The following is a 27,631-nucleotide window of genomic DNA, read 5'->3' as shown; positions in this document are numbered from 1 at the left end:
CCCTGGGGTTAAGAGCAGTTTCCATTAGGTGTTCTCTGCTTTTTACTTAAAAATCTTACTCATGCATTGAGCAATATTTGTTGAGTTCTTATTATGTGTCAGGTATTTTCTGGGAGCTGGACTCAACTCAAAAGATATCCTTTTGATGAGAACAAAGGTAGGTGGATATATGAAGTATTATCTGTGGGATAAATGCACTTAGTCATGAGGGAGACTTGTTATGGAGTGCTCATTGCATTTGTACTGTTGAGTTAACAACTTCTAGGAGGAGCTCAGGGCCACCTGGCAGGAGCTTCTATTGTCTTGCTGCTCAACAAGGTGTATTTGGCTATAGGGTGTGCTGGGCAGGTGAACTTTTCCTAACTTTCCCTTGGGTCCTTCCTAAAGCAGCATGTACCTTTCCCAGAGTGAGGACAGGGCCACTCTTCTGTCCCACAGAAACCTCCAATCTGTTTTGGACTGCAGGAAGGAGCCATAGTAGTGGACTAGCAAATTTTGGCCAGAGAGGTTGATTTACTTCTGTTGTCAGGGTCCTCACTGATTGTATTTTTAAATTTTTTTTTTTTATTGCTACTGTAACAAGTCACCAAATACTTAGCAGTTTATAACCACATAAATTTATTATTTCACAAGGCCAGAAGTCTGGGTACAGCAGAGCGTACCTAGGTCTACTTCTTAGAGTCTCACAGGCCTGATATCAAGGTGTTTGTGGGGCTGTGTTTTTTAGGGGGGCTCTGAAGATGAATCTGCTTTGGAGCTTATCCAGGATATCAGCTGAATTCAGTCCCCTGCAGTTGTAGGACTGAAGTCCATTTCCTTGCTGGCTGTCAGCAGGGGCTGGTTTTTGCTCCTAAAGGTTGCCGTCATTCCTTCTTACGCTTTTCGTGTGACCCCTCTCCCACAAGTGGGTTGAGTGTCTCTCACACTTTAAATCTCTGACGCCTCCTGTCTCATCTGAACTGTCTCCAGTCACAGAAAGTTCTTTACGTTTAAGGGCTCAGGTGTTCAGTTTGGCCCCATTCACATAATCCAGGATAATCTCCTTATTTTGAGGTTCATAACTTTAATTACATCTACACAGTACATTTGCCATGAAATGTGCATACTCACAGACTACAGAATTCAGGTGTGGACATCTTTGCGGGGGATATTCAGCCTGCTACAGCTTTCTTGCCTGGAAGGAATAGTTTAGCATGTATTTGAAGTGTTCCCTCAGTGCCTTTGGCTTTTATTGACCCCTCTGCAGCTGTCTACTTTCTCCTGCCCATATTCAGAAAGTGACTGTAAAGCATAATAAGCGTTACCTATTAGAGTTTTTAATGTACAAACCAAACAGAGGTGACTTTGGGAGCAGAACATCTCTGAACAAGGTATGAGACATTCATCGAAAAAATCCATCAAATGTTTATTGTATGTTGGCTTTATACCAGCCGTGTTCTAGGCACTGAAGTTCAACCACGAACAAGGCAGATGTGATGCACTTGGAGCTTTCATTCTAGTGGACACTGAGAACCAGGCTGAAGGCTGAGTCTGGGAATCTGAGGAAATCTTTGTAGGTCCTGGGTCTGCAGAGTGAGAGCTGTCCTCTCGTTCCAGTTTCACTGATGACCTCTCGACCAGCTCCCTCACGGCAGTCTTTGCCAACGTGGACACTGTGGGCTCTAGTGGGAGGAATGTTGGGTTGAATGAGCTAGATTTGGGCTCTATCCTTGACTCACCATTGCCTCAGTGATGTGAAAGTGGTGTGTGCTCCTTAAGGTTGGAAGTCTAGGCATGCAGATTTATCTCCATCTCAATAATGTGGGGGAAAAAAGGAAGTTGTTTTCGTGGAACCAGTGGTTCCACAGAAACTGTGCACGTGTTTTCCAGTGTGCCCAGCACATTCCCACCAAGGTGGATCTTGGTTCATGAGAGAAGGTGGTAAAGTGAGGGTGCCCTGAGGCTCCCAGAAGACAAGTAATGTCACAGCTGGGCTGTGTATAGATCGAAGAAGCAGATGGATAAGGAGTGAACAAAGTCATCCTTGTCTTGAGGGGTCTTTATTTAGCTTCCTCTTGACTGTTAGACAAGGACCCAGAATACAGATGGGGCTCGTTGCTACCTTCAGCCTCATGGCTTTTTAGGGCTAGATACTTCAACTTGTTACATGCAGTCCTTAAAGCGTCTGTGTGGGTTTTTGCAGGAGAGAACACCTGCTCTTCGTGTTCTCCTGTCTGGAACCCAGACATTGTCGGAAAGTATCAGATTTTGTTTGGCTTTGTGTGATTTTACTACCCACCTGTTTACTTACTTTCTCCCAGCAAGCAGCCGCAATCCCCATCGGTTGGTCATTGGTGGAATGACACACTGTGTAGATTTACTCTTCAGACTCTGTGTTCACCTAATTCTTATGGGAAAAGAAGAGCGCTAGCTGGTAGATATAGCAATGTGTTAATATGACTGCTCAACTCCATTTATACAGACATTTTCACCGCAGTTATACTTTTTCTTCATTGAAAATTGTTGCCATATCTAAGATACAGGTTTAATTTTTTCCTCTGAATTATGTGGTAGTGGATGTATTTATGTTTAGAAACAGCAAAAAATGAAGTGTTTGGATGCCTTAAACACATCTAATTTAAAAGTTAATATTTAGCTTGTTGAATTATTTATTAAAAGATTAGAATGTTCCTTAGAAAAGTAGTTTTATGATTTCCTATTTCAATAAAAAATATTAAAATGTTTCCCAGAGGAAATCTTTACTGTCATAGAAATCACCAGAAGGAGATAGCGATGACTTCTGGGTGGTGATAGTCTTTGATTTGTGGTTTACTTGTTTTCAGTTTGAACTTAAACATACTAATCCCAGCCTGAGTTGGATTTTGCATGTGGGCAAAGTGAAGTAGAGATTTGTGTCTACTTTATGAAGACATTTAAAGGACATTTGAAATGTTTCAATGAACACATTGTAACATGCATTCCCAGGAGGAAAACAAAATTGTGTATTGTGTTGAAAATATTATTCCAATGTATGTATACCCACTTCTCATTTTGTCAGAGAATTCCTGAAAAAATTGGAATGTAGATGAGATTTTTATAAATTGAAAATATTTTCAGTTGCATTTTAATTGCACAGAGGTGTTTTCTACTTCTATTTGGCTGTGCCTCCTAATGCATTAGTAATATTATCTTCCAGTGTTCATTTTGTGCAGTGATAATGGATTAACAAACACATTCGTTCACTTAGCAAACGTTTATTGAGCCCTAATCAGTGCCATGCTCTAGGCCAGGGAGGCAGTCATGTGCAAGGTCCAGTCCTCTCTTTTTCTGTCCTGGCTGGGGAATGGGTGGGACAGACCAGGAAAGGAGCAACTGCTGTATGGAGCAGGAGACCCTCGGCTGGGTGCGATATAGGCCCTGATGGGACCTCCTACTGCGGTCTTTCCAGTCAGAAAAGAAGCATCCTCTAAATGGGGACCTAAAGAATGGATGTCAGCCAAGTAAAGAACAGGGAGTAGAATGTTCCTGGTAGAGGACATAGTGTATGCATTGGTCCAGAGAGGAGAGGGAAGAGAAGGTGGCATTTAGGGGAACTGTACCTAATCGAGATAGTTCAGCATGGAGCAGATATAGCTGTGGGGAGTTTGATGAGAGAAGGAATGATGAGATATGATGCTGCGGAGGTGGGCAAAGATCCGCTGAGGCAGGTCTTTCTTCACAAGCCATGTGAGGATATAGGGCTTCATTCTCAGAGCAAGGGGAGCCATTAAAGGCTCCACAGGCTGAGTGACTTGATGAGGTGAATACGAAACAGAGCATTTCTGTGAATGTTAATGGCCTTTGGAGCAGAACTCACATTACTCCATCTTTTGGAGTAACTCACATTACTCCATGACTCATGCACTTCTCCCTTCTTTTTCATTTTTCTTCTAGAAACACTTACTGGGTATCTAATTGTTAAGTGCCCAGAACTGTGCTACATACTGAGTTGAAATAAGATACCATCTCAAAGATTAAAGCCAAATTGACTTTGCCAGCTTATAGCTTTTAAACAGTTTTTCAGTCCTTCTCGACTTAACTCATAAGCTAATGAGGATGGAAAGAATATAATGAAGCCATCTCTTAGACCTAGAAAGAATGGGGCACAACAACCTTTGTCTTTCTGGGGCCAGAGTCGCCGAACGTCATGCTTTTAGGAAACGTTGTATGTTGTGAGTAACACATTTTGCGGAAGTGGGTGGGAGCTTTCAAATAATAACAATAAGCATTTGTGCATTCTTCCTGTAATGACATTACAGTTAGGATCTAACTATAATGAGTTATGATCTGAAAATATTGAGTCATACATGAATTCCTGTTAGCTTAACTCAGAAAATATAGTCCCTCACTAAAGGTTTTATTTTCCTTCTTTTTCCCATTTCCTTTACTTCGTATGAGAAAGTCACTTGCCTCCTGGGTGCAGTGGAGACCTGTACGAGTCCATAGCCAAGAGAATGTTTTTGGTTAGAAAAATAATAGTAGGAATTCCAAGCTGTGAATTGCTTACTGAAGCTCTTTGGAAATAGGATTTGGCAAGTTATGTCTGCCTTTGTCAAGTAAGCATGAGCAGGAGACCACAGTTAATAGTAGGTGCAGACACATGATTCTCAGGCTGTATTTTGTGGTCTAGTTTCAAGGCATGAATTCTTTGCTGGGGTTAATTTTATTCAAGGAAGTTATCTGTCTGTTAGATCTGATATGTGCTCAGGCCAACATAGATTCTTTACCCTTCCTTTCTTCCTGCTCAACTATCCTTCCTCTTTTATCTTTTCATTGAATTAAAAAGAAAATTATGAAATAGTTTCAACATGAAAAAAGGTACAGAGAATAACATAAAGAACACTTCTGGCCAGGCGTGGTGGCTCATGCTTGCAATCCCAGCACTTTGGGAGGCCGAGGCAAGCAGATCACTTGAGGTCAGGAGTTGGAGACCAGCCTGGCCAACATGGTGAAACACTGCCCCTACCAAAAATACAAAAATTAGCCAGGCATGGTGCATGCACCTGTAATCCCAGCTACTTGAGAGACTGAGGCAGGAGAATTGCTTGAATCTGGGAGGGGGAGGTTGCAGTGAACTGAGATCACACCACTGCACTCTAGCCTGGGTGACAGAGTGAGACTCCATCTCAAAACAAACAAAAACACTCCTGTGCCATCATCCATCATTTTGCCATGCTGACTCCAGGTTCTATTTAAGAAATAAAACATTACAGGTACAGCTGATGCCACCTCTGTTTCCCTAGTTCTTTCTTCAAAGGTAACTCCTGTCTTGCAGTTGGATGTTTTAATCCTCTATATCATGTATACTTACATTCTATGAATAACACTATTTGGTACTGGCCTAAATGTGTTCACATTGTGTAAGTGTGCATAGTGGCCTGCCACTTCATTCGGAATTATGTTCTTGAGATTTATCAGTGTTGATACATGTGGAATCTGGTTAATTTTTGCCATAGTATTCTATTTTTATACTAAACTTTTAAAAATTCATGCTTCTAGTCTTTGGCTTATTTTTTCAGGTTATGGTATGTTTTGTTGCACAGAAAAGTAAAATTAAGTCATGAGCAAAATATCTGGGTAATCCAAGCTTTCAACTTGATGCTGAATTTGAATTGTGTGTATTTTGTGAACCCTGTGATGTCAGTCCATGCCTGATTGTGTAACTCTAACCAATATTCTTTTGAAAATGGAAATTTGTATTGACTACAGATTGCCAATATTATTAGTGAATACTGAGCACTTAATCTCAAATAAAGAACTAATTTAAAAAGGATTCTAACAATGGCATTGACTGTTCCACCTTACTACTTATGGGTGGGTTGAGCCAATGTTTCTGTTAGAGACCAAAACCAAAAACAGTCAAGTTAAACAAGCAATCAAACCCAACATACAGACTACTGATAAGGAGGTCATATCATAAGATATGGCATTGAATTGGTGTCTGCTAATGTAAAGGTCTGATGCCCACAGCAAATTTAACAGGGACCTATGTTTACATCCATGGTCAACTACATTCCTGGGTTAAACAGTCGGGCTGTAGGCCCTGCTGTGTGCCTGGAGTTTTGCTGAAGTGTGGGGCTTTTAAGACAAGAAGAATAAACTTGCTCCAGAGTTTGCTCCAGAGTTAAGAAATGTAAACTAAAAATCCTAAAGATTTTGGAAAAACTATTGCCCTTGAAGATTTAAATTTATTTGGATGGAGAAGACATGTTATAAAAACAACAGACCCATTCAGTACCCTTCAGGAGACAGATGACTGGTAATGGTGACAATGGGTGAATGTTGGGTTTGGGGTTTTTAGAAACATCTGCACTTGGTGACTACTGTATCTAATTGGTGTGATAAACCTGGCACCCCATGTGTTTGGCACCATCTTGGATCCTACTCAGGGCCAGGTGAACTGAGTGGCCTCTTCACTACTTCAGAGTCTGAAGCAGATTATAGTATGTGGACCAGACACAGAATGTACCACCAAGCACATTGGCGCAAAGTGTACTGGGAAGGGAGACTTTGTGAATGTGATGCTGGTTCTCAAACCTCAGCGCTCAAAAGGATCTCCTGAGGATTCCTGGATCACACTCTTAAACTTCTCATCCAGTAGGTCTCAGGTGGCTGAGAATCTGCATTTTTTTTTTTTTTTTTCCTGAGACCGAGTCTCACTCTGATGCCCAGGCTGGAGTGTATAGGCGCCATCTTGGCTCACTGCAACCTCCACCTCCCAGGTTCAAGCAGTTTTCCTGCCTCAACCTGCCTAGTAGCTGGGATTACAAGCGCATGCCACCACGCCCAGCTAATTTTTATACTTCTAGTAGAGAGGGGGTTTCACCATGTTGGCCAGGCTGGTCTTGAACTCCTGACCTCAGGTGATCCACCCACTTTGGCTTCCCAAAGTGCTGGGATTATAGGCGTGAGCCACCATACCCGGCCTGAATCTGCATATTTAACAAGCACCACAGGTGATTCTGATACAGTAGCTCCCCAAACCTCATGGTGTTAGTGAATCCCAGTCATTCACAACTGCCATGATTTTGGTCATATTCAAGTGCAGCTGGTACCATTTTTAGTTAATATCTTTTTAAAATAAAGTCACTTCTTTTGGATAATTAAATTTAATTACAAGGGAAGCTATACCACTGCTGTAAAAACATCACCTGCTTTAAAGAGAAGGTGCATAATGAATATACATTAAGATAAAAATGTGTATGTCTGTGTGTGTGCACATATAAGCATACACATATCTACCATAGGGAATGAGTTTTCCTTCAGGTTTTTCAACTTAAATGTCAACTTTGAGGTCAGTTAATATGTGTAAGATATATGTGTGTATATATGTCTATACATATAAGCCTATACATAAATACATGAATACATAGAGTATATCTGTACACAACCTATTATGCATATCATGTATATTTCATCCACTTAGTATTATCTTTTATTTTGCAGTTTGGCAAATGCTCAGTAAAAGAAAAGGGTTAGAAGGGGAGAAAGGCATTTTATCCCAAGCCTTCAGGAATTAGGATGAGGATGTCTGCACCTTGCGGTGAGGAGTAATTATACTATTAGAGACAGCACATTGGAGTGTGGCTGATGTGCTGTGTGATGGTAGTTGTAGTCTCTGCCTAGCAGAGGAAGGACATTTCAATAGAAGAAAAAGTTCAAGACCTTGCCGAGAAACAGATAAAGGATTTTTGTCTTTTTAAGAACTTGAAAACCCTGTTTGCAGACAAAAGCCCTCCAGTTTTGGCAGTAAACTTTCATGCAGGGGAAGAAAAAGGCAGGGGATGACATTGTTGACAATTGTGAGCACTTACCATGCGCCAGGCACTGTGCGAGGGGCTTTGTACATATCCTCTAGTTTTAGTGCTCATAAAAACTCTGTGATATGTGCACAGCATTTTAAACTTTGCTGTATAGTTGAGAAAATGGAAGGATGGGGAATTTGAGTCATTTGCCCAGGATTCTATAGCTACCCCAGGTTCCCATGACTGGAGAATTGGGGCACAGGGTGGCAGGGGAGAGTGAGTGACAAGAATCCTAAGGATCTTATCTCCATTCAGTCTTTATAAAAGAAGTGGATTAACTACCACATTTTGTTTTTACTTAAATTGACATTACGTCAGTTGGGCATTTCTTGTTTTGTCCAGGGTTTGTTTTGTTTTTGCTACACAATCTTGAACATCTGTCATCTTGTAGGCCTAATGTTAAACACAAAAACACTTTACCTCCTATAGCTTTCAATTAAGATCTCTCAGTTTGTGTTTGTAATAGTTTTTCAGGCAAGTTCTCCGTAGGTTCGGCTTCTAGTGTGTTAACCTTTAGTTATAAAGTGAACCCAAAGAGAGAAAGTAGAAACAAAACACCTCACCTGTTTTTTGCTCATGAATTACTTTCTATGGAAGGGACAATCATGAACACCTCTGTGTATCACAGAGGTCTACATGAGTCTGGCATTTAAGGGAGACCGCGTGGGTCCCTTTGAGGACTGTGAATGTGGGAATACTGGGACTCTGGTGAAGAACCCGTTCCAGAAGAGATGAATCAGCTGGGCAAGTTCTTTCATAGAACCTTTAGGCAGGTTTTCTCAGAAATGCACATTCAGGATTATGCTTGATCAGAATGATACTCAATCCCTTCTGCATTTGGAGTTCTCTTTAAAAGAAAACATCCCAGGCTGCTATTTCTCAAGAGATGGTGAGTCCCAACCACTTCTAGACATTTTCTTGTGTAGTCTACATTATAATTTCACAGCAGTCTCTGATAAAATGTCAAGATAGCCCAACCTTCTCTAAACTTCAGAGATGTCTGATATGATATTGAATAAAACAATGCTCATAGAAACATCAAGAAAGGTGGATTTTCCCTGGATACTTTTTTCCTACTTGACAAATAAGAATGAAGAAACTGACTCGTCTTTTTCTCTTTGGAAGCCTGAACACTCAGAACCCAACTTGAGGCTCCTCAGCTATAGCAATTCTGACTTCATAGTCTGTAAATTATTGTTCTTTTTTTTCTTTAGCTTATGCTTTCTGCCTTAATTTATCTTTTCCCTGTTCTAATGAATTATTGTCCTGTATCTGCTATGCAGTTAGGTGACATATAACAGCAATTAAATATATGAATTGGTACATACAAAGATTTGACTAAAACTCGGTGTAAAACTAAGTGTTCTACGTTAAATTTCCAGTGTTAGAAACGGTGCTGACTTGAACAGAGTGACAGAATTCCATCTTTCCCTATTTTTGACAGCTTTAAACTTTATAGTTCCTTCCTTTCTTGTGAGCCATCATTAACTTGTTTCTCAAAGCCATTCCCATATTACCCATCTTGCGGACTCAGACAGATTTGGGAATTTGCGGTCAGAGTTGTATTGGACACATCCCCCCCAGCCCACATGAGATCCTTTTTATCTATTACGTATTAACTAGTTTTAGGTACAATATTCCTGCTTCGTTTAAAACCATTACTCAAACAATGAGTTTGAAAATAAACAAAATGCAAACTTACAGTTAGAAATAATTGTAGTGTCTTTAGCGTTGGTTAGGAGTCGGTTTCTTGTTTGTTAAACTCAAGATTGTGAAGAGTTTTAATTCACTTGTTTATTTCCAGTAGAGATTTCAGGTTTACATTTGAACTCAAAAACAAAGTTTTCTTTCTCATTACAGAGAGGACTAAACTCTTCATCTCCCCTCCCGAGCAAGGAGCTGGCTGAAGCCACAAAAACATTGCTGCATAGTCTTGGGACTCTGGCCCAGGAGGTAAGTTGCGTCTTTCCAGTACCAGAAAGCGGACCGTTCGCTGTATCATTTTTTTCATTTCCTGAGTTTGGCAAGAGGTCCTTTGGATTTGAATATCACATGGGATGTAATACCAATTTTCAAAGTATAAGTGATGTAGAAAATAATGTTTTGATTTCCTTATTTTAGAAATGAAGCAACCAAAACGCATAGATGTCTCAGAGCTAATTAGTTAGTGGCTAACAGCTGGATATCTAGGTTAGCACCGTCTCCCTTTTTTCTCTTTGCCCCTAGGTAATCATACATTTGTAAAGAGGAGAATTATCTCTGTCACCGCTCATGCACTGCTTTTGTCTGACCAGCAACTTCTTCATATTGCTTCTTCAGTAGCAAGGCCAATCATTTTACCAACGCACATGCTTACTAACTAACAGGAATAACATGGTGCCCCTATTTCAGCCCTTTCCCTTGTAGGCATCTGGCTTCTGAGGTTCAACTGTGGGACTATGATCTCTTAATGAACGTTAAGTTGAGTTTGCCTTTTAGGTCCACATGTTGACAAATATATCAGAGTAATCTCTGTCCTAGGATCAGAGGGCCTGTAGGCACTTGTAAAAGCAGTTAGCTCTGACTCACAGTCGGTGCACACTCCACTTCTCTGACTCCCAGCCTTGTTTCAAATTAGACTTGGAAGCGAGGAACTGTCTGGTGTCCCCCTGCATAAGAAGCCGAGCCAGGGGGCAGTGGTCACAAACAATACAGACTTAAACTTAAAGGATATTGGAAAATAATAATTTGTGGGGAAAATGTCTCAGACTTGGTCCACCCTTATTTTTAGCTGCTTCTCTAATTCATTTTTCCTTTCTTGGTGCTTGTATCTAACCTACCCATTTTTTGGTGCTTGCATCTATTTTTTTCAAATATCAAAATGAACTTTCTGTTTTCTAACAATGAAAGTATTGCCTGTTCATTGTGGAAAATGCAGAACACTTGGAAAATACCAAAAATGCTGAGATTAAACACTATTGACCCCTTAGTGTATTTCTTCCTGTCCTGTTCCATTTTCTTTCTTTGATTTCTGCTCACGTGTTTCTGACTGACGAGGTTTGACTTTTGGGTTCCCTTTCCAGAGGAGAAGCCTTCTTTCAGCTTGCCATTTGTTACCCTGGTTATGAAGGCTTGTGACCTTTTTTACTAGGTAGAGAAGCTGGACCAACTAGGGTTTTTCCAGGGGGAGAATGAGAAGGATAAACTGTTTTGCAAGTCTGTAGCTATTTCTCTAGGGCCCTGTTAGCTGACATTGACATGCCTTGCCTTGCTCTGCAGATCCCCTCCCAGCCCTCTGTCCCTTGTTCATTTCTGGCCTTAGAGAAAGCAAAGCAGAGGCTGTAATGCAGGAGGATGCCTCTAAACTCAGGGTTTGGTTACAGCTGTTTTCACTTACATCACTGGCCCTGTTTTTTTTTTTTTCTGGCATTAAAAAAAAAAACTTGGAAGCAGGTGATGTCCCCATTGCTGATGTGCTGGAGACTCTCCAAGTGAACAATATACATTTTTCTTGGCAGCTGCTTCTTGTGCCCTGCTTGCTCCTGGTCCAGGACAAGCAAGGACCATCTGCTTCTTTCAATAGAACACCTCCAAGTCCCTTTGATCACAAGTTACTCGTTGTCTAACTTGCTATTTCTGTGAGACAAATGGGAGAAGATCAGTAAATGCCCTTGTTTGTCCGGTCAGTGTGTGGAAAGTTGATAATTTTGACCAAAGCACAACCCTTGAAAGGAAAAGAAAAAGGGAGTGAATGTCTTCTGAGGAGCTGCCTTGGTTTAGGCAGTGTCGCCCATTTCCCTGTATACTCCACATGACAAACCTGAGTAGGTCTCATTGTGTCCATTTTGCAGATGGCACACAGGCTCAGAAAAGTTAGGCAACTTTTCCAGTCACCCAGTGAGTTAATTGACAGAACTGGGATTCGAACCCAGAATTGTTGGATTCCAAAGCCTGTGTTGTTGCCTGCTTCGTGAAAAACTCCAGTAGCAACTGGTATAGAAAGGAGACCCTTCCAAGAAAGAAAATATGCACTAGCAGAACCTGGAAATTGGGAGGAAATGAGGACTTGAGGAATAAGATGAATGAAAGCTGACATGAGTTTCACATCTGGGTGATGGGAAGGGAGGACAGGGAGGCAGCATCTCAGATGTCCACCCAGCACCGACCAGCTGCCTGGCATTGCTAGGTGTTGGGGACTTAGCAGTGAACACACTAACTTCTCTGCTCTCTTGGGGCACATATGGAGTGAGAGACAGAAACAGGTCAGTGTACAATGCCACAGGAGGGATATATGCAGTGAAGAAAAAGCAGGGTAAGGGGTATAGAGCATGAGAAGGTGCTATTTTAAAGGGGGTGATTAGGGAAGCCCTCTTGTGACAGTTGAACCTAAAGGAGATGACAGCATGTCTGTGGAGAGGGAAGGAAACTCCAAGCAGGAAGAATGGCAGATACAAAGACATCGATGCTAGAGCATGCCTAAGGAATGTGTTTAAGGACCAGGGAAAGTGAGCAAGTGGTGCGGGGAGGAGAGGAGCTCAGAGCAGGAGGAGGTGAGTTCCATACAGGCCTGGCAAGACTTTGGATTCCTGCTGGGTGAGATGGGAATCCAGTGGAGGGTTTGAGGGAGGGGGGGACATGATGTGATCTAGAGTTTAGACTGTTTACACTCTGGTTGTTGGATTGAGAAGAGACTGGGATGGGGGAACGGGAGGACAAAGGACACTGTGCTGGATTGAGAAAGCAGTAAGTCAGTTTCATTCATTCACTCAACTGATGATGTTCAAACACCACCATTATCTGTGGGCTAAAGGATGAAGAGCCATCCCTCCCTGAGAGTCAGGGAGCCCTTCCCAGATAAAGTCTGGAGTATGAGCTGAGGTGTCGGAGAAAGAGTAAGAGTTTGCCCCTAAAACGGGTGCTGGGAAGAGCCAATGGTTTGGAATAACTCAGTAATTTATGGTGCTTCTTTAGAAAGATTTGCTGGCTTTATGTGGGAAGAAATTTGTCTTTTTGATTGGGAAGTGGTGGGATGGTGGTGAGGCTGCCTTTGGAAAGAGAAGTGAGTGCTTTGACTCACTATTGTTTAAAAATCTCTAGGGCTGTTACAGGTTATGAAAAGATAAAGTTGGGAAAAGCTGTCCACGTCACCTAACTGGGTTCTTGTGGAGTGTGCTAGATGCCCCCTCTCTGGAGAAAAAAAATCCTTTTTCTCCACCTCTGACCTGCCTCTGGAGAGCCTAGTTCCCATCGGGAGGCAGAAGGGGCAAAGCTTAGGACCTAGAGAGTGCTGGACCACACCACTTACAGGAACCAGCAGGCTGTGAGGTTGAAAGCTAGGCACATAGAGCTTTCCAGGCTGGGTGCAGGGCCTCGTGGCCCCTCCCCTCTGTGCTCTATAGCTCGGTCTTCCCAGGCGGTGTGAACATGCAGTGACATTTCAAGGAATGCAGGGATTTATTAATGATTTATTGTGAAATGTTTGGAAATACAAAGTGCTCTATAAATATTTCATAATAGCATTGGGGCCGAGAACTCCACAAAGTGCCGGAATACATTTGTATGTAAGACAGAGCGCCGCCGCCCGGCTCATTGATGTTTGTTGAGTGGCAGTCACAGACGCACCCCTGGCTGCCTGCGGTTTCTGACTCACCCTGTTGGAGCTGTTCTCTGCAGGGCACCCTCATGTGTGGCATAGGATTTATGCCTTACCACACACTGTTTTAGCTTTCTTGTCTTGATGATGAATAGAGGGCAGTGTCCAGACCATGGTATAAGCATCTACTGCTCCCCAAGTCTACCAAAACCAAGCCAAGTTGTGTCTCAGCGAGCTCCGTGAAAGATGGAGAAGTTGAGCACTCAGAGACATGGTGTGACCTTTCAAAGACTGTAAGCTGACGAGGTACATAGCTAGGGTTCAGACTCGAGTTTTTCTTTTTTTTTTTCTTTCTTTCTTTCTTTTTTTTGAGACAGAGTCTTGCTGTTGCCACCCAGGCTGGAGTGCAGTGGCGCTCTGCTCACTGCATCGTCTGCCTCCTGGATTCAAGTGATTCTCCTGCATCAGCCTCCCTAGTAGCTGGGATTACAAGCACATGCCACCATGCCCAGCTCATTTTTGTATTTTTAGTAGAGAGGGGGTTTTGCCATGTTGGCCGGGCTGGTCTTGAACTCCTGACCTCAGGTGATCCACCCTCTTCAGCCTCCCAAAGTGCTGGGATTACAGGTGTGAGCCACCGCGCCCGGCCTAGACTCGAATTTTTCACCTTATGCTTTTTCGTTGCCTGACACTTTACTGAGACCGAGATAGGGAACTTCACATACAGTACCTTTTCTCCCAAGGGGGACAGGGCTACTCAATTTCCACACTGGAGTTCGAGGAGTTTTAGAAGTGAGTCAGTTATCGAGGGTGAGAGCAGTTCCTGATAGGCTCAACAACACTCAGATGTAGCTGTTCATAAAATGCATTCTCATCTATAAAGTGGAAGATAATCCCAGTGAAACAAAGCCCAGCTCCAGGGGCTTCACTAACTCCAGGCTGTGCTTCTCAAACTTTAGTGAGCATAGGAATCACCTGGGCATCTTGTGGCGCTATAGATTTGAATTCTGCAGGTTGGCGGAGGGGTCGTAGAATCTGCGTTTCCAACAGTGTCTCCAGTAATGCTGATGCTGCTCGTCCCTGGACCACAGATTGGGTAGCCAGGTTCTGGCAAGCTCATGCCAAGGCTTTGAGATGACATCGGACAAAATATGTTCTGGGACATGGCTTTTGAGAGGTCAAGAAAATAAGATGTTTCTTTCTCTTCTCATCCCAAATCCTTGCACTGCCCTTTTCTCCCTTCCCCTACTCGCCTTTTTCTCCCTATCCCTGATGCCAGCTGTTCAGCATGAGAAGCTGGAGTGACATGCGACAGGAGGTGATGTTTCTGACCAATGTGAACAGCTCCAGCTCTTCCACCCAGATCTACCAGGCTGTGTCTCGTATTGTCTGTGGGCATCCCGAGGGAGGGGGGCTGAAGATCAAGTCTCTCAACTGGTATGAGGACAATAACTACAAAGCCCTCTTCGGAGGCAATGGCACTGAGGAAGATGCTGAAACCTTCTACGACAACTCTACAAGTGAGTGTCTGTGCAGACCCCAGACCTGTCCCCAACCCCGTCCCTACCTTAGTTCTGGCCTTGGCCTGTGTCGTCTCCTCCCTCTGTAGCAGCGTTAGATGTCTGCATGCCCATTTACCCACCAGACTGAGCTCCTCCTGGAGGAGGGAGGCTTCTCTTGATGAGCTACCTGTCCCCAGTGCTCTGAACGCAGCCTGGCACTTCTCAGGTGCACAGTAGTGTTTATCAATGGAATGAATGATTGACAGCCAGCCTCCTGGTTTTCTGGGGGATGTAGAAAGGTGGCTTCCAGAGCAGTCAAGAATGAGATAATGGCAGAGGGAGAAATCCTGCAAGATCTCACTTATGTATGGAATATATATAAGGTGTGCAAAGTGTCAGTTTCACATGATGAATAAGTTCTGAGATCTGATGTACATTGAGATGACTATAGTTAGTAACACTGTATGGTATACTTGAAATTTGCTAAGAGAGGAGATCTGAAGTGTTCAGACTACACAAAAAAGGTAACTATGAGGTGACAGATTTATTAACAGCTTGATTGTGGTGATCCTTTCAGAGTGTATACATATATTAAAACATCACATTGTATACCTTAAATATATACAATTTTTATTTGTCAGTTATCACTCAAAAAAGCTGGAAAAACATTTTTAAAAAGGATGATATACTGGTTTTAATATTACCATCGAGATAAGCTTTATAATAACATAAAAAGAAATAACAGTAATGATAATAGCAACAACAAGAAAAACTACATTTAAGTAGAATTTCTTATGCACTGTGCATTCTGTTTAAGTTATCTCATTTTACCCTCATGATAACCCTGTAGGGAAGATTCTTTAACCCCACATTTCGTAGGCTCAGAGAGGTTAAGTGCCTTGGTCAGAGCCACATCAGAGATAATCCACAAGAGCCAGGATTCAAGCCCAAATCTGCCTGGATCTGTGCTCTCTAAAATAACTGTTAGTGGTGGTGTGTGTGTTCTCACAGTCAGACGTTTGATCTGCTCTTTGTTTCCCATTCTTAGCTGCAAGGCAGTGTTAAAGAACCTTGTATCTCCATATCCACTCCCCACACTTAAGCACTTTTGTGGGCATGTGTGCCATATGCCTGGTGGCAGCAGGGATCCAGTGTTAACAGTTTTAGGCAATGGCATCCTTTTCCTTGAAAACTTGATGCAGGTGAACCTTTCTCCATTTCCAACCAAACTTGATGCAGGTGAACCTTTCTCCATTTCCAACCACAGGTGTGTCTTTCAGACACTGAGTGAGGCAGGTTTTGTAACACAAGAACCTTTTCTTCTCTGGAGTAAAGCACTCCAGACATTCGCAAGTTGCTTTACAAGCCCGAAGAGGATGGGATTGTAGGCAGCTTTAATGAAATCCCATCTTCTCCTGTCCCCCAGCTTGCAAGTTGACCCAAGGAAGTGTTCATTTCCATGACAGACATAATTGTGAGGACAGCCTCATTTAAAAAAAAAAAAATTCTATTATCTTTCCAGCATATAGAGGACATTCAGTATCTAAAAACCCTGAAAAACTTAGAATGAATTTTTAAAAATCAGGGATCCTGCTGGATAATCAAACCCATTTGCCTGTTACGACTTTTGTATTTGGGTTTTTGTTAAGTGTACATATACTGGCTTATGTTAATCAAAGAGAATTTTTTTTTTTTTTTTTGAGACAGAGTTTCGCTCTTGTTGCTCAGGCTAGAGTGCAGTGGCACGATCTCGGCTCACCGCAACCTCTGCCTCCCGAGTTCAAGCGATTCTCCTGCCTCAGCCTCATGTGCCACCACGCCCAGCTGATTTTGTATTTTTAGTAGAGATAGGGTTTCTCCATGTTGGTCAGGCTGGTCTTGAACTCCCAACCTCAGGTGATCTGCCTGCCTTGGCCTCCCAAAGTGCTGGGATTACAGGTGTGAGCCATGGCGCCCTGCCCCTAATTTTGGTTTTTGCTTGAAAACTGAGGGCTGAAGTCAGCCTTCTGGTTGTCCCTGAAGAGTTAGTTTAAATGTTGGTCATGTTGTCAGTGAAAACAGTGGCAAGGCTGTCATGAGAGTGTGAATCTGGAGTTGTGAAGGCTTGTGCTTTGTGAAAACATTTTTCCAGATCAGCTCAGTTGTGAGTTATCCATCATTGATTTTATAATGAGCTCTGATTATTTATCAAGCTGCATTCTTTACAGATAATATCTCAGTTTTATCTGAGGTAATCTTCTCCACATCTCTCAAAATAGATGTTATGAATTTTACTTTTACAGAGGAGCCAACTGAGGATCAGATAAGTTACTTATTATATGACTATTAGTGGTAGAGCTGGAATTTGAACTCAGAACTGTCTGGCTCCAAAGCCCTTGTAAGTTTCTATCAGTATCTGACCATGCATATGAGCATTTGTCTCTCCTATTCTTTGTAGCTCCTTACTGCAATGATTTGATGAAGAATTTGGAGTCTAGTCCTCTTTCCCGCATTATTTGGAAAGCTCTGAAGCCTCTGCTTATTGGGAAGATCCTGTATACACCTGACACTCCAGCCACAAGGCAGGTTATGGCTGAGGTAAGCTACCCCCAGCCCAAGACTCCCTCCCCAGAATCTTCCCAGAACTGGGGCAAAACACTCAAGGTAGCTTCAGAGGTGTGCACTAAGTATTTTTATGGCTCTTCTGGGATTCCCAGAGCGAAAACCTCAAGTCTGTTGCTGACCAGAGCTGGGCCAGCTCCCCAGCCCTGGGTATAGAATCATAGTTATAAGCAGGCATTTATTGGGGATGGGGAAGGACTGGCACAGGGCTGCTGTGATGGGGTATCTTTTCAGGGAGGAGCCAAAGCCCTCATTGTCTCTGCTTCTCCTCCTTTTGCTGCGGTCCCTGGCTCCCCACCTGACTCCAGGTGAACAAGACCTTCCAGGAATTGGCTGTGTTCCATGATCTGGAAGGCATGTGGGAGGAACTCAGCCCCAAGATCTGGACCTTCATGGAGAACAGCCAAGAAATGGACCTTGTCCGGGTGAGTGTCCCTCCTATTATTAGCATGTGCCTGCGTGATACTGGAGAGGTGAGTTTCTGGTCACTTTCCCAGGTGTGACTGAGGTGAAAATTCTTTCAGTTTATCTAGCTGGGGGAATGTAGTGAGCATAGGTAGAGTCACAGGGCACCACCTCTCCAGAAGTACAGGCCATGGTGCGGAGAAAATATTGTGCATATCAGCATCCATGCCACTCGTGGTCAAATAGCAGTTTTCTGCAAAACTTAGTGAGGGCTGGTGTTTGGAAGTAGAGTTGGGTAATTGCAGTACCCTGACTATTTTCATTTTTGGCTGCAGCCTCTCAGCCAGCCACAGCATCTTCTTTACCTCACTGTGTCTTGGTAGGTTTTGGAAAGATGTGTGGGAGCAAAAGCATCATGTTACATGTAGACTGGCCTGAGAGACTCATTCTCAGGGCACTGTGTGAATGATGAGCTGCTGTTACTGTGTGGAGGGGAAATGCACTTAATGCTTCAGAGCCACTTGAAAGGGGTAAGTGCTCTAGAGACAATTGGATTGAAATGTGGAGCAGGCTGAGCAAGAACAGAATGTCTCCTTTGCCTGAGCCTGAGTGCTGTTTAATCTTATCTTCCTGCCTTGGGCTGAGTCAGAGAATCATTAGACTATTTCCTATTTCCATGGTGAGGGAGGCCTCTTCCTTTTGTCTCTGCTCCCTTTAAAAAGCAGGTGAGGATTTTGCCAGGTTTCTTGTTTTGAACCTTATTGACTTTAAGGGTAGCTGGGTTTTAAAGGCTGTACCTACCTGGAGGGAACACTTCCGAAGTTTAGTACCAGTCCCTGATCCGCTGGGAGGCAGGTTACTGAGGAAGTCCCTTTAAAAACAAAGGACTTTATACTGAGAAAAGCATAAACAGTGATTTGTATGGATTCACACTGACTAATAATAGTAGCTCATGCCATTCAAGTGTGGGTCTCTCCTCTAAAGGAGGGTTATATGATCTAGCCATGTAGACCTAAGTGTGATTTCAGGCCTTTTCTTCCTGGTCTTCTTCTTCAAATCCACATTTCTACTAGTTGGACTTTTTCTCTTTGTCTGGCTCTCAGAGGATGATAGGAGGTCCGTGAAGTGACTCAGTGAGTTTTGATTTGTGGGCAAATAGATGCTTCCCTAGTCTGAAATTGAGAGCTTGCCTTAGATGCACCAACTCTTCACAAGTTCCCAGTTCTTAGAGGACAAGACCCTTGTAAACATGGCAGTGGCATTATTAGGAGTCTAGCTGGGAAAATCCAGTGTGTGCGCTTGGAAATGAGGGAGCTGGGGCTGGAGAGAAAGGCATGGGCATGCCTTGGAGGGACTTGTGTGTCAAGCTGAGGACCTTTACTTTAAGCTCTAGGGGACCAGGCAGGGGAGATGTAGATACATTTCTCTGATGGGGAGGATGAATCGAAGGATGAGGGAAGAATGAAGGCAGAGACCAGGGAGGAGGCTCTCCAAGTGGCCAAGGCATAAAGCAAGAAGTGAGGCCTGGTGATTGCTTAGTTGTGGAACAGTGAAAGAGAGGGAGGCTTCAAAATAAGTCTTGATTTCTGGATGGATGGATGGTAGGGATGTCCAGTAGGCCAGTGGCTACTGGGGTCTGCAGTGGAGGAGGGTGGTTGGGCTGGAGATAGGTGATGAGGGAGTTGTCAGCCTGTGGGTGGAAGAAAAGGGAACCTTTTCCAACTGTTTTCTTCCCTCTCTCTCTCTCTTTTTTTTTTTTTTTTTTTTTTTTTTTAAAGACAGAGTCTTGCTCTGTCACCCAGGCTGAAATACAGTGGCATGATCTTGGCTCACCACAGCCTCCGCCTCCCGGGTTCAAGCAGTTCTCCTGTCTCAGCCTCCAGAGTAGCTGGGATTACAGGCACATGCCACTGTGCCTGGCTAATTTTTTTATTTTTAGTGGAGATGGGGTTTCACCGTGTTGGTCAGGCTGGTCTTGAACTCCTGACCTCAGGTGATCCACCTGCCTTGACCTCCCAAAGTGCTGGGATTACAGGCATGAGGCACCACGCCTGGCCTTTCTTCCCTCTCTTAAAGAGTGTTTATTTAATTCCACAAACATGAGCTTGTCATCCCCTGCAGCCTGGCATCTCCTACACGAGGTGATGGCTGAGGCTTCTGCTTCTGCTGGGGGTAGCTGTGATCTTTCTGCTGTCTCTGGCACTGTCTACCCCTGTTGCCTCACCCCATCGGTCCCAGGGCACCTCTCTCGGGCGAGTCATGGAACCCTCTGACACTGATTTGCTCTCTTTTCTGAGCTGCTTTTAGCCCCTCATCCTTGGACCTTGATTTCTTGCTGCCTCCAGTCCCACGGGCAGTCTTAGGTCTCCTGCCCTTCGCAAGCACCCTAGAGGGGCCACGTGCTCAGTGAGCTCAGTGGGCACATCTTTCTAGTCTTGCTGTTCTTTTTAGAAGCCTTACTGGCAGGGCCGACTTCACCCTAAAGGCTGCGTCTCTTCACTCTGCTTTTGTTTGTTCCCAATAAAGTGGCTTCAAAATTGCTAACCCTGGCCTCTGTGAACTTGTGAGGTACAATTTTGTGTCTGTTATGTTAACAAAAATATACGCATATCTTCCTGGTGATGGTATAAATTGCTGTTGTCTACCGGAAAGCAATTTGGAATGAAAATTTCAAGAACCATTTGAAAACGTGCTATCCTGCATACCTCCATTCCACCTACCCCCAGGGATGTAGCCTACTGAAATAATTTTAAAGAAGTCACCGTATGAGAGAAAATGTTATTGCTATATTGTTATTGTGAGAAATTGGAAATAGACTAAATGTTCAGCACTATAGGAATAATTAATGAAATTATATATACTCTATAAAGTCATTATGCTCTCATTAAAATAATAAATACAAAGCTGCAAATGGGGAAAAACTTATAACGTTAGTGAAAATAAGACCGATTTTTTAATAAAGCAGCAGTTTTCAGACCCTTGGAGACTCCAGTTCAGTAGAACCAGGGCTTCATCTTCTCTCTCAATGCTGTGACAGGAGTTGCGTCTCCTTTTTGCTGAGTTTGCAGCTGCTGTTTTTCTGGCAGCACATCTGTGCAGGTCTCTGCCTCGGCCCCTCTGGATCTGCTGATTGAGCAGCGGATTGATCTGTCCTTCTCTTTCGCGTTGACCCATGTGAGGAACCAACCGGCAAGGGAACAAGAAATGGAAATAGGCCTCGTTTGCATCATGACCTGTACGTCCTGCAGTTGGAAAAGATTGTACTTTAGTTGATTTAACCAACAGCATTATTTTTCTAAACTAAGCAGTAAGAAGGAATTGAGTCTAGGGTTAGGGTTTTTATGTGGGATCAACAGACTGGGTCTCAAAAGAGGAAGGTGATAGAACCCAGTGCGGAGGGGAGGTGCACTGGAAACAGAGGGCTTATGCTTTCATTCTGGCTTTGCTACTTAATAGCTGCGTAACCTAATCTTAGAGACTTAACCTCTCTGAACTTCAGTTTTCTCATCTATAAAATGGGAAATATTAAAAGGATACTCACTGTGCTGGTGGCTTGTGCCTGTAATCTCAGCACTTTGGGAGGCTGAGGTGGGAGAATCACTTGAGCCCAGGTGTTCAAGACCAGCCGAGGCAACATGGCAAGACTCTGTCTCTATGAAAAATTTAAAAATTAGCCAGGTATGGTGGTGTGCACCTGTAGTCTTAGCTACTTGGTAGGCTGAGATGGGAGGATCCCTGGGGCTTGAGAGGTCAAGGCTGCGGTGAACTGTGATACCATGCACTCCAGCCTGGGCAACAGAGCGAGACACTGTCTCAAAATGACAACAACAACAAAAGGCAAGAAAATAAAAGTACCCTCTTCACGGACTTGTGTGAGGTGAAGCATATAAACTATTCAACATAGTAACTATATAAGGGAAGTGTTGTTGTTACTGTAGTTAATACTGTTAAGTGAGCTGTTTGGTATAGTGGAAAGCACGTGGACTGTGAATTCAGACTGGTCTGACTTTGAGTCCCAGCTCCATATCTAGTAATACTATGACCAAGTCCTCATTAAAATCATACTCTTTTTTCTTCAACCCCAGTCTTCTCACATATAAAATAGGGACATTGTCATCTACCTCACAGTTTTCTGTGAGGATAAAACAATGACAGTGTATATGCAAGTATTTTGTAAGCTATATAGTGCTCATCAAGATTTAGTTGGTGTTTACTTCTTGTGCTTTCTCACTGGAATGGCAGACGCTGTTGGACAGCAGGGGCAATGACCACTTTTGGGAACAGCAGTTGGATGGCTTAGATTGGACAGCCCAAGATATTGTGGCGTTTTTGGCCAAGCACCCAGAGGATGTCCAGTCCAGTAATGGTTCTGTGTACACCTGGAGAGAAGCTTTCAACGAGACTAACCAGGCAATCCGGACCATATCTCGCTTCATGGAGGTGAGAATCTGTTGCTTGGATCATTTAGAAAAGACTTAACGGCTGCTTTCTCTGAGACGTTACAATAAGGTTCAGGCAGGAGGCAATTTTAGAAATAATGTATAGTCTCATTTACAAAAGTATCCCTCAAGCCTAACGCAGGATTTGGTAACAAAAGGCACTCAATAAATGTTAGTTGAGTGGTTGAATGAGTAAATAAACTCTAGCTTTAGTAAATGAACTCTGGCTTTATTCTATATAGGCTCAAGAGAATGTTTCTACCCATTTTCTTCTAGGTTTTCCTATCTCAGTGACTAATGGCAGCAAAGCATTCCCTTAATAAAAGGCATTATTTGTGAAACTTACCTAAAATCTAATTCAGGTCCAATTAAATTTTTTAAATTTTATATTAAAAATTATATCAGTAGGGATGGGTAAGAGGTGTTTTGGTCTGTTTGGTTGGCTGGTTAGTTGCTGTGACTCAGAATTGCTAAGAAAACAGAAAAGTAAGATAAGATCATTGTTTTGACCTCTTTTCTTCCATAAAGTCAATAAATAACATATCTCTAAATTATTCCCAGAATTTCTCTTAAATTACAGTGAAAAACCAAAATCCTCCATCCTTGGTTGACGATTGGAAAACTACGTTAGAGAGGATTAGAGAGAGAGGATAAGCAGTCATGTAGTCAGCCCTTGCCTCCTAGGGTAGGATTTGTCTCAGCCACTGCTTGCTGTCCTGGCTGCCAGCGTTCTCACGAAGGCTGTTCTTCTACCAGTGTGTCAACCTGAACAAGCTGGAACCCATAGCAACAGAAGTCCGACTCATTAACAAGTCCATGGAGCTGCTGGATGAGAGGAAGTTCTGGGCTGGTATTGTGTTCACTGGAATTACTCCAGGCAGCATTGAGCTGCCCCACCATGTCAAGTACAAGATCCGAATGGACATTGACAATGTGGAGAGGACAAATAAAATCAAGGATGGGTAAGTGGAATCCCATCACACCAGCCTGGTCTTGGGGAGGTCCAGAGCACCTACTAGGATAAGAGGTACTTTAAGAATTTGGTAGAAGTTTCAACAACAACAAAAAAACTCAACTTAGTGTCATGATTCTGGTGAAATTGGTACATGCCTTGCTGGAAGGTTTTTCAAAGCTCATAAAATGTCAGTACCTTTTGATTTAGCATTTCTACTCAAGGGAATTAATTCCAGGAATTTTGGTGGTGGGCGCCTGTAATCCCAGCTACTCAGGAGGCTGAGGCAGGAGAATCGCTTGAACCCAGGAGGTAGAGGTTCCAGTGAGCTGAGATCATATCATTGCACTCCAGCCTGGGAAGAAAAACAAAACCACAAAAAAAAAAAAAAAAAAAAAAAAAAGATACAAAAATAGAAACGGGGCTTGGTAAGGCTAGCGGGGTTTTGGATGATTGGTTTTTTTATTGTATGGTTCCAAAGGAATGGTTGATTACCTGTGGTTTGGTTTTAGGTACTGGGACCCTGGTCCTCGAGCTGACCCCTTTGAGGACATGCGGTACGTCTGGGGCGGCTTCGCCTACTTGCAGGATGTGGTGGAACAGGCAATCATCAGGGTGCTGACAGGCACCGAGAAGAAAACTGGTGTCTATATGCAACAGATGCCCTATCCCTGTTACGTTGATGACATGTAAGTTACCTGCAAGCCACTGTATTTAACCAGTTTATACTGGGCCAGATGGGGGTGTGTGTATGTGTGTGAGCGTGTGCATGCACGTGTGAATGATCTGGAAATAAGATGCCTGATGTAAGTTGTCAACAGTTGCAGCCACATGACAGACAGACATATATGTGCACACACTAGTAAACCTCTTTGCTTCTCATCCATGGTTGCCACTTTTATTTTTTTTGTTTTTATTTTTTTTTGAGATGGAGTCTCGCTCTGTCGCCCAGGCTGGAGTGCAGTGGCTTGATCTCGGCTCACTGTAACCTCCGCCTCCCAGGTTCAAGCTATTCTCCTGCCTCAGCCTCCACAGTAGCTGGGACTACAGGTGCATGCCGCCACGTCTGGCTAATTTTTTGTATTTTAATAGAGACGAGGTTTCACTCTGTTGCCCAGGCTGATCTCAAACTCCTGAGCTCAGGCAATCCACCCTCCTTAGCCTCCCAAAGTGCTGGGATTACAGGCATGAGCCACCACACCGAGCCCACCACTTTAATTTTTTACACTCTACCCTTTTGGTCAAAATTTGCTCAACCTGCAAGCTTAAAATGTGTCGTGACAAACACATGCAAGCACATACTCACACATACCTCCAGATGCAGAAACAGCATCTAAACTTAAAAAAGCACACTTTATGTAAATGTGTGCACTTCTCCCTAGGTGGTAAACCACATTTCAAAACAACCCAAATACAACTGAACAAAGCTTCTTCCTCTTTGATTTTTTAGAAAATCTTTTAGTGCTGAGTCACTAAGCTGCCAAGTTCTCATTGTGGGAACTATGCCTTTGGATCTAATGATTTCTTCTAAGAGAATGGGCAGAGGTGTAGTTATTGCAAACATCTGAAATATGTAATGTCTCTTCCAGATTCTGGAAATTCTCTTATTCCCTGTTATTGTTGGCGATGGTGGTGGTGATGGGATGTGTGTATGTGTGTGCCTGTGTGTGTGTGTGTGTGTGTGTGTAAGGATCAGGATGCAGGAGGAGCAGGGTTCTCCTTGTATTGGCTGTCTGTTTTGCATTGAACAGTCTGTTTCCTTGTATGGCTATCTATAGCTTTTCCAGGTCACCAGAAATTATCCTGTTTTTTACCTTCTAAACAATTAGCTGGAATTTTTCAAAGGAAGATTTTTACAAAGACCCCTAAGCCAAGGTTTACTCTAGAAAGGATGTCTTAAGACAGGGCACAGGAGTTTACAGGCATTAAGAGCTGGTGGCTGTTGTCATGTAGTGAGTTTGTGCCTGCATGATAAAGCTTTAACCTGAGCCTCAAGTTCAGGGTCCAGAATCTGTGTCCCTTTTACTTTGCACATCTGCATTTTCTACTCTAGCTTGGCATCTGCAACATTACTGACAAGAGCTGCCTGAAGTGTATGTCTGTGCTGTGAGTAGAGTTACGATAAGCAAGTCAATAGTGAGATGACTTTGGAGATGTTGAACTTTTGTGAGAGAATGAGTTGGTATTTTGGTTTGGTTTTTAGTACTTTAAAATAATCTACCTTTAGATTAAGTATGGCTCACAGTTACCTAGTTACTGAAGCAAGTCCCCAAAGAGATTTGGTTTGGCAACATTTTGTTAGCTTCGTTTTTCTCTCTACATTGCATTGCTTATGAAGCATTGGGTCATATGTACATTTCGGAGTCCAGAGCACCTTTCCTTCTGTGGCCCAGATGTGGTGCTCCCTCTAGCATGCAGGCTCAGAGGCCTTGGCCCATCACCCTGGCTCACGTGTGTCTGTCTCCCCTTGTCCTTCCTTGGGGCCTCCAGCTTTCTGCGGGTGATGAGCCGGTCAATGCCCCTCTTCATGACACTGGCCTGGATTTACTCAGTGGCTGTGATCATCAAGGGCATTGTGTATGAGAAGGAGGCGCGGCTGAAAGAGACCATGCGGATCATGGGCCTGGACAACAGCATCCTCTGGTTTAGCTGGTTCATTAGTAGCCTCATTCCTCTTCTTGTGAGCGCTGGCTTGCTGGTGGTCATCCTGAAGGTAAGGCAGCCTCACCCCCTGTTCCCTGCCAGGGAACTCCAAAATAGCTCAACACAGGGTAAGGGAGGAGAAGAAGAAAAAAAATCGAAGCCTCGTGTAGAGAAGGGGTCATACCTATCATTTCCTGCAATTTCGTCAATTTATAGTTGGGGAAAGTGAAGCCCAGAGAGGGGCAGTGACTTGCCCAGGGTCAACCCAGCTGGGTAGCAGCTAAGCAGGACGAGAGTGCAGGGTTCATGCTTTCCAGATAACCACACGCTCAATTGTGCCATGCTGTCTACTTGGTAGTGGTTCATGGCAGCATCTGAGAGCTATTTATTTTCTTAGATATATTGGGTGGCGATTCTTCCCAAGTTTCTAAGAACAGTAATCAGAAGGATATATATTGTTGCAGGTTAGACTGTCTGGAAGCAGAGGCTGAAATAGAGTTTGATGTATGGGTATTTACGAGGGCTCAATACCTGGGGAAGGGATATGGAAGATGCAGGATTGGGCAGAGGGAGGAGTTGAACTGTGATACAGGGCTAACCCCGTGGGGCACTCTAGAGAATATGCAGCTTGTTGGAGTTGTTCTTCATCGAGCTGAAACATCCAGCCCTTTGTGCTCCCCCAAGGCCTCCCTCCTGACACCACCTACCCCAGCCCTCTCAATCAATTATTGGATGTGGGCTGCCCTGGGAAGGTCATGCCCCAGGGCCTACATGGCTCTCTGCTACTGTGACAAACCCAGAGTTGCTGATGCCTGAGGCCGTCTCAGCTGGGCAAGCCTTACCTGAATGGGGACTCTGGGCAGTGCAGTTTTGTGTCTGCACCATACATTAATATATTTATATCCGAATTTTCTCTCTCTGCAAGCATTTCATATAAAGATGCATCAGGTAAAAATAAATGTTTTTAAAGCAAAGGGAGTACAAAGAGATAAGAACTAACTAATTTAATACTAGATACCATCTGTTACAAATAGTTCCTACTGATTGCCAAGGACTGTTTAAACACATCACATGAGCTGTCTTATTCTATCCTCACTAACCCTTTTAACAGATAAGGAAATGAGGCTCAGGAAGGTCAAGGACTTTACTGAGGTTCCACAGTAGGATACAGTTCTTGCTGAAAGCAACCCCTCCCTCCTGCTCTGATATCTAACTGCAAGGGCGAGGTCAGTGGCAGGGGTGGTGGTCCCCTGATTGGTGCATAAGAGCTGCTCTGAGACAACTGCATGATGGTGGGTCCTGCAGTTGTGTACCCATCAGCCAGAGATAAGCTCAAAATATCCACAAGAGTTTGGATGATTGTGGGAATGCAGAATCCACAGTGATCAAGGGGGAAAGTCAAGTTGCCGGGCCATTTCCCTTGACTTTTAGAGAGAAAAGTTACGTGGGACATTATCTCCCACAGCTCTTCTGTGGTGCCACCAGTCTTAGTCCTTATATAAGGAGAAACTAGTTAAAATTACCTATTGAAGAAACAAAGAGCAAACTCGCCCACTGAGATGCGTAGAAAGCCCTAGACTCTGTTGTCTTCATAACTCTGCCATTATTTTTCTGTGTAGTCTTGGGTAAATCACTTATCGTCTTTATGATGGTTATGATCAGTTTCCTCATCAGAAAGATGAACAGCATTACAC

General features: G+C 43.4%; 1 protein-coding gene across 5 annotated transcripts in view; it reads left to right on the top strand.

Moving 5' to 3' along the window:
- ABCA1 (ATP binding cassette subfamily A member 1) overlaps positions 1 to 27,631 on the top strand; it is a 146,653-nt gene that overhangs the window by 72,745 nt on the left and 46,277 nt on the right. For all 5 annotated transcript variants that reach the window (XR_004177955.1, XR_002517478.2, XM_009188378.4 and 2 more), the window contains 8 exons: positions 9,684 to 9,776; positions 14,675 to 14,915; positions 17,335 to 17,474; positions 17,807 to 17,923; positions 22,146 to 22,343; positions 23,099 to 23,304; positions 23,807 to 23,983; positions 25,785 to 26,007. Coding sequence is in view for 3 of the 5 variants with exons in the window: in XM_009188378.4 (XP_009186642.1) it covers positions 9,684 to 9,776; positions 14,675 to 14,915; positions 17,335 to 17,474; positions 17,807 to 17,923; positions 22,146 to 22,343; positions 23,099 to 23,304; positions 23,807 to 23,983; positions 25,785 to 26,007 (1,395 nt within the window). In the remaining 2 variants the exon portion in view is untranslated. The remainder of the gene's footprint in view (positions 1 to 9,683; positions 9,777 to 14,674; positions 14,916 to 17,334; positions 17,475 to 17,806; positions 17,924 to 22,145; positions 22,344 to 23,098; positions 23,305 to 23,806; positions 23,984 to 25,784; positions 26,008 to 27,631) is intronic.

Source organism: Papio anubis, chromosome 13 (assembly GCF_008728515.1).
Source record: "Papio anubis isolate 15944 chromosome 13, Panubis1.0, whole genome shotgun sequence".
Taxonomy (NCBI): Eukaryota; Metazoa; Chordata; class Mammalia; order Primates; family Cercopithecidae; genus Papio; species Papio anubis.
Note: the sequence above shows the minus strand (reverse complement) of the source record. Positions and strands in the feature narration are given on the sequence as shown.